This window comes from Esox lucius, chromosome 12 (genome assembly GCF_011004845.1).
Source record: "Esox lucius isolate fEsoLuc1 chromosome 12, fEsoLuc1.pri, whole genome shotgun sequence".
In the NCBI taxonomy this organism is placed as follows: Eukaryota; Metazoa; Chordata; class Actinopteri; order Esociformes; family Esocidae; genus Esox; species Esox lucius.
This window is the reverse complement of record NC_047580.1, coordinates 15,857,368-15,869,470: the sequence shown is the minus strand read 5'-3', so window position 1 is coordinate 15,869,470 and position 12,103 is coordinate 15,857,368. Positions and strand designations below refer to the sequence as shown.

At 37.1% G+C, this 12,103-nt stretch overlaps 2 protein-coding genes across 2 annotated transcripts; one reads left to right on the top strand and one right to left on the bottom strand.

The window, feature by feature from the left end:
* Positions 1 to 11: 11 nt before the first annotated feature.
* Positions 12 to 4,590, bottom strand: LOC105013810 (chymotrypsin-like elastase family member 2A). The gene is made up of 8 exons (XM_010875601.3): positions 4,512 to 4,590; positions 4,185 to 4,273; positions 3,995 to 4,092; positions 3,615 to 3,734; positions 3,265 to 3,401; positions 1,033 to 1,178; positions 333 to 485; positions 12 to 121 (listed from the first exon to the last, which is right to left on the bottom strand). The coding sequence occupies exons 1-8, from the start codon at positions 4,576 to 4,578 to the stop codon at positions 104 to 106; spliced, it is 828 nt and encodes a 275-aa protein (XP_010873903.3). The 5' UTR covers positions 4,579 to 4,590; the 3' UTR covers positions 12 to 103.
* A 1,257-nt stretch (positions 4,591 to 5,847) lies between these two features.
* ela2 (elastase 2) lies at positions 5,848 to 9,798 on the top strand. Its single transcript, XM_010875602.3, has 8 exons — positions 5,848 to 5,927; positions 6,232 to 6,320; positions 6,487 to 6,584; positions 7,251 to 7,376; positions 7,854 to 7,990; positions 8,726 to 8,871; positions 9,103 to 9,255; positions 9,569 to 9,798. The coding sequence occupies exons 1-8, from the start codon at positions 5,891 to 5,893 to the stop codon at positions 9,584 to 9,586; spliced, it is 804 nt and encodes a 267-aa protein (XP_010873904.1). The 5' UTR covers positions 5,848 to 5,890; the 3' UTR covers positions 9,587 to 9,798.
* The last annotated feature ends 2,305 nt before the right edge of the window (positions 9,799 to 12,103 follow it).

Genomic DNA, 12,103 nt, shown 5'->3' with positions numbered 1-12,103 from the left:
GAAGAAAGATAATCAAGCAACCATGCAACCTTTATTTATGCTTTATTTACATGCAAAACCTCCGCATGATGCCAGTGGACTCCCAAAAAGTAGCCTGGTTGCATTAGTTGTTCATCATGGCCTGTGGAGAATATCAGGAAAAAACATTAGATAGACCTTCCTCAGGATTTATTTGTGCTGTATTTTTTTTTTGCCGCAAATATCACATTTGTACCAAGGCATCTTTTACTGTTAAATGATTGTGGGCAAAAACATGTAATGTGGACTAATTGTTGTGTACAAAGATTTCTAGTCAGGGTTGTAATGTGGACATGGTAGCTGGATGCACTTACAGTGTTTATCCAGTCTATGTAAGAGCTGACTTGGGTGAAAACAGTAGGCTTCTTGGGGAAGTTGCAGCTCAAACCAGAGCCGAAGCTCACAATTCCATGGACCTCCCATGCACCATCGGCGTTCTGGCAGTTCAGTGGGCCACCAGAGTCACCCTGTGTCAAAACCAAGAATTCAAACAAGTTAAATACTATTTCTTCCACACACCTGGCTACCCAAACCCCTTGCTCTGGCCAAATGTCACACCATGTCCATGGCAGTTAATTTCTTCTCCACAAGGAATCTGGATCTGAGAATTAGTTTTCAAGAACACAAATACAATCATAATGCTTTTATGGATCAGAACACATGTCGGTTAAGCAACATTTTGAAAATGTGTCATTGACTATAACAACCAGTTTGCTTATGGATGATCCAATTCTGATTAGTTTTATACTCATTTTGCAACTCATTTTGAAGTCACCTAAATGATTGCAATGAAAATAATCTTATACCTAAATATGTAGCCATATATTTTGCTGGTGACTCAAGGGTCTGAAACATGAACCCTGGGGACATTTGTAGCCCTTTCTTCAGATTGGATGGCTTAATCACTTTTGAAATGATGTGCTATTTTCGTGTCTTCGAAGAATCACATAGTATTATGGGCACTGTCAACATTTTTGTTGCCCAACTGTTGCAAATGTGAGCTGTGGAACTTACATTGCATCCAGACACAATACCATCTCCTCCAGCACACACCATGGTGTCCTTCACCTGGGAACCCCACCAGTCTTTCTGGGAGCAGGTAGCATGGTCAACAACGGGCAGGAGGGCTTGCTGCAGAATGTCAGGGAGGGCACCTCCGGCTGGAAAGGAAAGCTTGTTACCTCAGCTAAAGGTCTTCTCATTAGTCAGTCATTTAAGTAGATATAATTTGAATATTCACCACAATTAAGAAATGGGGATTTAAACTTGACTCATGACTTGATGAATTTCAATAAGTCAGTGTCTATCTTCATCAACTACCAGAAGTTACATTTGAATTAGCATGATGAGTTGGTAACACTTTATAACACAGAAACATTTTTAAAAGCTTTATGAAAGGGATTACTTTATTAAGTGTTATTAAATTAGTTATAAATCCATTATAAATCCTGAATAACAATTATTTATTGCATTGGTAAAATGAAATGCTTGCTAAATGTTGGGACAATATTTTCCTCCCAGTTATTAACTGTTCATCTATTATATCTCTTTTGTTAAATAACATAGTTAAATAACAGCTTTGCTCTGCCCTAAGAACACAAATGTTGCCACGATGTGTCAAAACACATTCAATACCAGGATGTCCTGGCAAAATGTACATACCGGACATTATTCAATCAGACCTTTCCTAAGAAACTAACCCTTACCAGATTTGATCAACACACATCACTTTGAATGAAAATTAAACTGAAGTAAAAGATAATAACCATAATGTTAGGTTGGTGAAACAGTGAAAGAGGTATCCTTAAACATAATTATTTAATTATGTTTAATTATGTTTTAGTCTTCACACTCCCAATGCATTCACTAAACAAGGGAAACAGAAGTATTGGATCACTTCTCTCATGTAACTAATGTACTGTCAACATGTATCACTTTTAAATGGATAGATTTGGTAGACCTAGGTTAGCTTAATAGATGAAAGAGTTTCATTTAAAATATTTTTTGTGAGCTTTTTTGGATTAGCAAACAAACTCTTGACATTTTAGGTACTTTTCTAGACAGGCAGAAGTAACTACAAGTTATCTATCTACCAAGTAGCTTTTATGAGTACTTGTACTATTATTGTCACTAATTAAACTTTTATTTGAAGGAGACATATGTAAGATTTTTATTGTACTACTAGCATAAAAACAGTATTCATGACCAGAAGACATCTGATGTTTTAAGTTAATGTTGAAAATATTAATTTCCACAAAATTAAGTATAATTAAATATATTTTAATAGAAACACTTGCATTTTAGACACAATCCATGGAAAAAATGCTTAAAATGTTTTAGTCAACCTATCAAATTAAATTTCATGCATTAGCACAAAGAAAAGTCTAATGAAATCAAGCTGTGCACACCAACTGAACAATGGACAATGGTTAATGTGACCACATCCTCTTGTTATGATATTTGAAATCATATTGTGTATTTTCAAATGAAGTCTCAGATAGATTGGGCCAGATAGTTCAGTCCAAATTGTAGTCTTTTAGCTAGCTATATTTATTTAGATTACTAAAATATATGAAATGTTACATAATTCACAAATTTTACATAAATACCTTAATGAAGCCTTTCATTCCAATTGAAGTAGACCTATCATTATAAACTTAACAATTGATGTATTAGTTCCACATCTGTGTGTTTCTCAAGTCATGCTTTATCTATACATAATTCTAAATCTGAAAGGTATCCAAATGCCATGTCAGCTACAAAGTTGATATGTTTGGTTTTGGCAAACAACATAGTGATAATTTTAAATAAGTTCTGCCATTGGCATAGTACGAACATTAAAAATAAAGTAGTATGCATGGTGAGGTTTTGACCCTTAATGTTTATACAGAGATGATGCACATCCACCTAGAACTCAAAAATCTACTTAACTTAGTAACTTAGTTTTATGGGCAGGCCATGCAATGACAAAGAATGAATACTCAAATTTGCTTCCAAAACAAGTGTTTGTTATGCCATAGTTATCGTAGCCGCCGGGAATCAGTGCGAAAAACCATGAACATGACTGAAAGTCATTCTGAATGTTTCTACAAATGCAATCAAACAGATAATTAAGGTTTCATAATGGATTTAAAATAATTATAACACGTGAAGTAATTATTATCACTTTATAAACCTATAAACAAGTATTACCATTTTATAAATAGTTACTATTGAGAGGATGGTCCAAAAAGTGCAGTCACTTACTGACAGTGCGCCCCCAGCCTGTGACATAGCAGGACTCATTGTGAGGCAGGATAAAACCAGCCCCAGGAAGACAGGCAGCCATGATGGAGTCAGTGAAGGTGACAGGAGTCTCCAGCTTGATCAGAGCAATGTCATTACTGCAGAAGAGACACATGGCATGGCATATGTCATGATAAACAAGTGCTATGTTGTTATGCTTGAGTTGCAAATCCAACTAGTGAAAATGTATCTTTAGCAACAGTTTTTGTCGGTACTAAAAAAAAATTGCAGTGTTTTATTAGTCACCCTTCCATGTATCTGATTAAGCTACAGCATATTCCACTGTAAAACTAAGTTAACATTTGTCCTACCGGATAAAGAAAGAGCTCCATTTTTCGTGGACAATGATCTTGGCAACGCCAACAGCCAGAGAAACCTCCTCATTCTGAGCCAGGCTGTGCTTTCCCAGGTACACTCTGTATGTCTTGCTACTGCTCATGAAGACAATGGGATACATATACAGGAAATTGTAAGAGAGACTAACACTGAATACCCAATTCACCCTAACATCTGTCAAACTTTGATTATCTGACATCATATTTGTTGAAAAGGTTTTAACAAGAATTAACTTAAGCAATACATTATTATTTAGGTCTGAATATCAGAATTGAGGCCTGTTGTCACCTACACAACGTGACTATGCCTCATTTCCCCTTCTCTTAAACATTGTTTTTACTGTCCTCTCCTTTACCTAATGCAGTGAGCAGCAGTGAGGACCCACTCGCTGGAGATGAGAGTTCCACCACAAGTGTGTCTCCACTCACCATTTCTGTCATACTGAAGAGAGATCTGAAACACAAGGAAAATACACGTTACCTATTTATTCAGGTGAGGCTTCAATCTCAACGATATAAGAATAATATTTCAGATAGCCGAGCTACCTGCCAGGGCCAGCTGTGGGGCCTGACGTCCTCTCCTCCCACCACTCGTGCCACCACGGGGGGGAAGGTGGGCTGGCCACAGCCGTAAACTGCAGGACGCAAACACAATCAAAACTGTCATGTATAGCCTCTGTATACTGCTGTTAGCTAAACCGCTAATACACTGTTAAGACACACGGGCAACTACATTTTGTCACCAATAAATAAACATTTGTAAATGTTTTCAATATCAATGCCACTTTATACATGCTGTCTCAATAAAGATGCAACAGAAATAGATTATACTACAGTGTTCCTTATAAGGAAATTACATAATTCAAACCTTACCAACAGCCAACAAAGAAGCAAGGACCACAAACTGAATCATGTTTCTATCCTCAAAATGTGTGCTCATTCCCGGGATGACTTTATACATCACAGTCCCGTGTTAAGTATGACGTAGCACAATTATGACAATAATGTAACAGTTTCTGGGAAACTATCTGGTTGCCCCAAGCCTCACTGATAAAATTGCCCTCTGCCAACATTTCCACTATCCTTGAAGTGTAATATTAACTTACAAAGAGGTTAGGATTACATATGTGAAGTGACAAACTTTTCTCACATCTTCTCAAAGCATTATATCTCATAAAATGTAGTTAAACCGACAAATGATGGCCTAAATACAATGAAGTGAAACAGTATACAGTCACAGTAAACAGTCACGATAGAACACAGAATAGCATTTTGTTGTGTTAGTAATGTCATAAAATTGTATTTCATATTTGATGATATATTCACGTTATTACCAGACTATGCTTGATTAATCTCAGATATTTATATTTTCTCTGTCCCATTTGAGCCTGGCACCACATGTACAAGCACCGCTGACCCTGCCACCTGAATTCAATTCCACTCCCTGCCTAGGCTACATTGAAAATGAATGGGTCACCAGGGCCATGTGCTGTCAGTGATGCCTTTAAAAGTGAATGAGGGTAATCTGGTTAATTCCTGAGAATGTTATAAAACTGTTAAGAGGATAACTTGTATTTTGGGACGCTTAACTGGGATGTCAACTGATTCCTAAGGTGTTATGCAACATGTCCAAAGTATTTTTCTATACTATTCCACAGCTATATATAAAAAGTTTACAAGAAATGCTTGGTTGAAGTAACTGTGGACAACCACATAATTTAAATGGTAATTTGCTGTGTGGACCACTGCCCCACCCATCACAGGCAACAAGTTCAATGCATTAATATGAAGATGATAGTGAGACTTCCGTAGCAAAGACACCTCTGGTTCAATCTTTGACATATTTCTTATTATTACTATTAGCATCGGACCACGCCCTTTAGAGTGCACCAGCTGCTGTTTGGGTAGGCTCGGCGCTGGGAGACTCGTCTGGCGTGGCCGGATCTCTTGGAGGGTCCTCTGGCGTGGCAGGGGCTCTTGGAATCTTGTCAGGCCCTGAGCCTTTCTGTTCAGGATTTCAACTCAGGAGTCAACTAAAGTAAACTGAGTTATTCTGGAACACCTGTAAATTTCACATCATTGATAGCACATTTGAAAAGATAACACATTTATTTTGAGATGTTTATTTGCGAGTTGAAGGTTAACATTTTCCTTTTTGTGTGTGGTTTTGGAAATGTTGTTATCTAACATGTTAGCATGTTCTTCAGCTATATAAGGGAGCAGGGAATGCTAACTTCACTGAAACAGTCATAATGAAGTTAGTGATTTTGGCTTTGTTTGTTGCTGGTGGTAAGCTATAATTCCCCAATATTTCATTTTGCTGTACCTATGACAGTATTTTCCTAATGTGTCTTGATTTTCATATAAGGTATAATACACTTCTTAGGACATTCATTATACATACATTATGTATTACCTGTTAATTTTCTCTGAGAAATACTACATTTTAGGTGGAATACATTAGGTATTATATATATATATATATATATATATATATATATATACAAGAATTGTATTTTAGCAGAATTGTATTATTTTCATATAAACCACATGCAATATACACATATATTATGTGTTTTTATCATTGTCTCAGCCTATGGATGTGGGCTACCTACCTTCCCCCCTATTGTCACCAGGGTGGTTGGAGGAGAGGATGTCCGTGAGAAAAGCTGGCCTTGGCAGGTATCTACCAGTTTAATGAAATTTTATTACTCCTTCACAATTAACAAGCACAGAGGATCCTAAAGGAATAAAATAGGATTTGTCTTCAAACTCACTGTACTGGATCTCAATCAATTATATTTATTTTTAATGTATCATCTCTTTCTTTGCTTTTTAATCTCTATAGGCATCTCTCCAGTACAAATCTGGTAGCAACTTCTACCATACCTGTGGCGCCACTTTGATTTCCAGCCAGTGGGTCATGACTGCTGCTCACTGCATTAGGTATAACAAATATGTCTAACACTCAAATATAAAATATGTTATCCCATCACCACCAACAGAGCTCCTGTATCGACAGTGAACATTTTGTTAAGTTGTGTATTTATTGGCAATTTCCCTGTGTTGTTTAGTTGGCAAGAGCATTGCACTTGAAATGCCAGGTTGGTTGTTTCAATACCCATAGGCAACCAGCTATGCACTCACTACTGTATGAACATGTGTTGAGTATACATTATTTAAATCAATCTTTCCAGCAATAGTTATAATAAAATTATTGAATTGAATGTTAGCCACATTTATTCTAACCTTTGTTTTCATGCATGTAAAATTCAGATTTTTGCTATTTGGTGTACCACAAAGCTAACAAGCTAACACACATAAATTATCGTTCTGACCATGAACAGTCTCCTTGCTTACATAAAAACAAACATTTAGATATGTTCTCAAATCTTTCCCCACACAGAAGGAATATATCTTTAAAAGCATGTGCACATAGTTTTATACAAAGTTCTGCTTGTATGTGAATGATTTCTAAGGACTAATTAGATGTGCACAATGTTTAAAAGGTTCTGGAACGTACCTTGTTGATCTTGCCTAAAACAAAATGCCCTTGTATCATCAGCTTAATGACCAGACATTTTCTGTGGGCATTCTCTTGTGGCCTTGTAGCAGCCGCAACACCTACAGGGTTTACCTGGGCAAACACAACCTGAATAACAACAATGAACCGGGCTCCATTGCTCTTACTCCTGCCAAGATCATCGTCCATGAGAGCTGGGATTCCTACAGAATTCGGTTGGGCTTTCCCTATTTTCTGCATGAACATTTTTATGAATGCCATGTTATAGAAGTGTGAAGAGTATTTTTGAAATATCAAAAATGTTTTCAGTAACTTATCTTATATTCCTGCACATCTTTTTGGAGTTCCAGGGCAAACAAAAAAGCTGTTTACAAGCTGAAAAGCTTTCAGTATCATGGTACAGGTCTGTAGATGTTGTAGAAACATAACTGTGTTTTTAAAAACATAATCTCTAGCTTTGCAGCTTGAATAAATTACTTATTTAGTTGTTTTGGAACCTTTGTTCCAATGTTTTATGCTTGCCCTGAACCTCCAGAATTATGCACATGAAGTGAAATGGGTTACTCAATAATTGATATTTGAATTGGCTTTGATATGAGCATTTCTGTTCCCTAAATACAAAAATATTGTCCTTTAATATTTCGTCCACTGTATTGACTGTGTAATGACCTGTGATTTATCATTTTCTGCAGTAACGACATTGCCCTGATCAAGCTTCAGAGTCCTGTCACCTTCTCTGACTCCATTATGGCTGCCTGTTTACCAGATTCCAACATTGTCCTGCCTCACAATTCTCCCTGCTATGTCACTGGCTGGGGACGCCTATGGAGTAAGTCCTGATAACCCTTAATCATGATCGACTTGTTTTACCTAGCAATTTTCATTACTTACAATTTATTTTAACATACTAGATATTATTTGTAAATGATTAATAATTAGTCAACATATATTTCAACATAATATTTACAACCCACATGTCCTGCAATGTACTATTTACAGTTAATGAGAATCAAGAAAGGCACTCAGACATTTTACTTTGGGCACTCAGGCTACAACAAATGTAGTGACATCCATTTAATTGAAATAACTTTTACATAATATGTAAATACGTTTTTGGATTTACACTTGCAATGAGAACAATTTGAGCTAACTAATTGCTGTGATAATTTAAAGACATGAGCACCAAGTGCCTTCACATGTCAAAATATTATCTGTTGATTTGGGGCAACAGGGCTACCTACCTCATTTAGTTCATTATATATTTATTTTCATGAACTGAAGGTTGAGCTCAATCTTTGCTATTTCTCCACAACCTTAAACATCCTTTGACCTCTGACGTCACCACTCATGTGTCAAAAATTGACGCATTCATGTTCAGACCTTAGTAACCATGGGGAGTATCTGTGGGGAAAGTGTCCCATGCTACCTCGGAAGGAGACGGTTGACATTGCAAATTTTCACCTGTTTAGACTATATTTTTAATTAATTCAGATGCAAATCCTCCAACAAGTATAGTTCATCTAAACTGTTCTATTGTAAAAACGGTCTTTGTTTATCTTCTCAGCTGGAGGCCCCCTTGCTGATGTCCTGCAGCAGGCCCTCCTGCCCGTGGTCAGCCATGCTAACTGCTCCAAGCCCGACTGGTGGGGTAGCCTTGTGACCAGCAGCATGGTCTGCGCTGGTGGGGATGGAAATCTGGCTAGCTGCAATGTGAGTCACACCAGCTTGGACATGTTTGGTATTTCACTATCCTGAAATGTTAAATAAAGATAAAGCAATGAAATGTAAATTTCAGAACAACACCTTATTATGTTTTGGATTGTCTGATGCAGTTATAGTCATTTTTTATTTAAATACTCTGGGGTCCCCCTAATTTAATGATAGATGATCCAAAATGGCCTCCTTGATATTTGCTACTTGTCTTAATCTGATTCCCTGCAGGGAGATTCTGGTGGACCTCTGAACTGCCAGAACTCTGATGGCTCCTGGGACGTTCACGGTGTGGTGAGCTTTGGTTCCAGCATGGGCTGCAACTACCCCAAGAAGCCATCCGTCTTTACCCGTGTCAGTGCCTACATTTCCTGGATCAACAATGTAAGGGCACACCCAACATCCCATCCCATCCCATCTCACAATACACATTTTATTTTCTAGCTACACAGTCGCCAGTTTATTGTTACAATATACATAAATCATATATCTCAGATTGAAATAATGTATGGGGCATTTTAACTGGCGTCCAAAACAAGCTAGTTGTAAATGCATAAAGAAATAATTTGGGAATGCCAGTGCTATGCTTGTGTGAAAATTTAAATGTGGAGAGACTTCTTGTCAAGACAAATATACAAAGTAATTCCTAAACTATTTGATGTTGGCAAGTAATTTTGTCTCTTTTTTAAAATTTCAGGTGATGACCAGCAACTAAAGGGTGGATCTTGTTGAGTTTGATGGCTCACCTTGCAAAACCTCTGGGTCCTGCAAGCATTCATTTATACTCACCTTACACAGATAGGCCTATATTTTGGGCAAATAGTCTGTCTGTATAGTTTATTCATATATATACAGATGGCCAAAACAGTAGTTAACAATGTTGATGCACTAACCATTCTTTACAATAAATCGGAAGCCTAGTTGAAATGGGTGTCATGGTGCATGTTTTGTTTGAACTCTCTCATTATTATAGGCATGCATGTTTTTTTCCTTGTAATGTGCCCAATGTGATAGAGAGGGAGATAAATGTTAGGGCTTGGTGTCACCAGTCTTTGTGGAAAAGCAAGGAGCCACACAAACCTGAGGTCTAGTAGCTGAGGAAGATGTAATCACTTTTTATAAATGGGTCAGCGGATTAAAAAAAAACATAGGAATATAATCTGAAAGCACATGCTGTTGTTATGGTTCACTGCAGATGATCATGATTCATGATTCTTCCATAACACGGGCCACCACTTGTAAATCCACCACAAAAATTAATTATACTAACCATACAGAGAATTAAACAATGGCTATGTTCTGCTTATTGACCTATTTACAAAACAACGTATTTACTTATTTAATATTTACAGTTATTAAAATGTAAAAAGTTATCAAAAAGGCTACATGAAACACAGACCTTATTTGAAGTGGATCTAAAAATGAAGACATAAATGGTATGAGAACATAAATAGCTGCTTTTCTAGTTTTGCTGCCAGGTTTTATGGGGATTATGACTCATGCTATTTCAGTCAATTTAACCACACATTCCAAACGTGGCAGAACTGATTGATGCAGAACTGATTTAATATAGTTTGCTTGGTAGTTACATAATAAATAGGCATCAGGTTATAAATATATATTTTTTTTTTACCTAATTAGTGACTTTGGACTATTTCTGTTTATGTTGGTTAACCCACTGTCTGGGGATGTTCGAAAAGGTCAACTTTAAAATATCAGAATATTTATATGGGGGTACCACCATAAATTAGTGTGAAAGAACATTTGAAGACCATAGATAACCATTATTACACAAAGTTCTGTCAAATTGCTTTAACGTGGGAGAGCAATGTAATGATGATTCCACACCTCAGAATTTTTTTCATCCATTTGGTTTCAGAGATAAAATGAAGCATAATATTTTTGAGGAAAATCTATTTTTATAACCCAACACGATCAATGTTCCATACAGTGTTGCAGAGTGAAATTCAACTCTAAGAACTTGCAGCAAAATTATTCATCAGGTCAGGTTTGGTACCTCGGAAGAACTTATGGGATTTCTCCTATAGTTTCAGTGTGAAGAACCCTTAAAAGACTCTCTGATAACCTTCTATGTTTATAGGGTATAAGGAGTGTTCTTTTGATGACTCATTGGGTTTCTGTATTTTCTTGACTTTCGTCACCCTGTCATGGTTGTGTACTACAGGTGTGTGAGAGCCCCTGTCTTTATATGGGTCATGAATAAAATGTATGTGAAAAACAGGTGATCTTTCATGTATCATGAGAGGGAAACCTGGGTCTCGGTTTCATTCCCTAGACACTCTGTGTAGTGGCACCCCCACTAACTCAGCCAGACAATTGCTGACCCTCTCCCTACCAACAGTGATTTGAATTATTGTAAGAAAATTACGAGAACCCATTTTTCAAAAAGCGGGCCCTCACCGACTTAATGCAGCAAATGTGTAAAATACCAATTTGCAACCGTCATCTTGAAGGACTCATGAGACATACTGTCATCTCCACATGTGAATTGCGTTGAGAAGGCTGTCTCCCTGACACGTCACAGTTGAGGATGAGTGTTGCCCGTTTAAAGATGTGTTCACTATGCTGGGGATGTAACAACATCCCAGGCACAATCTGAGAGTTAGTATGACATGTATGTTAAGCTGTGTTTCACCTATTCATCATGTCTGGTAAGGCTTTATACCCTGCACATCCATGCACATAATGTGCTATCGATTCAACAGGAGCAGGTTTGTAGGTAGTCTGCATATTTTGCATTGCCCATGGAGTTTACAGGCATGCCAAAGCATTCTTTTAGGTAGGCCATGTTAGGCCCAGTGGTCAGTGTCTCAACAATTCTGGGACAGCAGAGTCATTGTCACCCCACTACTGAAAGTGAACTTCGGATTGGTTTGTTTTCAGAACTACTTAACTGAAATGTCTAATAGGCCAAAAGCATTATCCTGGTCATAATAGCAACCAATGATTGTTGTTGCTTCGTCATAAGGCTCATTTTAACCAACTCCCTAAAAATGTTTATCATGCTCTCACATTCAGTTGCTTCGTTGTGCATTAAAGAAATTCGCTGGAGCTTCTGAAATCCATCTATTTGACATTTCTATGAAATTCTGTCAGATTTGAAAATCCTACAGGATTGTTTGAGGAGCAATGTAAATCCCATTAGATTCATGTAAATCCTACTGATTAGGGGTCCAAAAACAATACTCTTTCTCCAACAGATGTAAATACA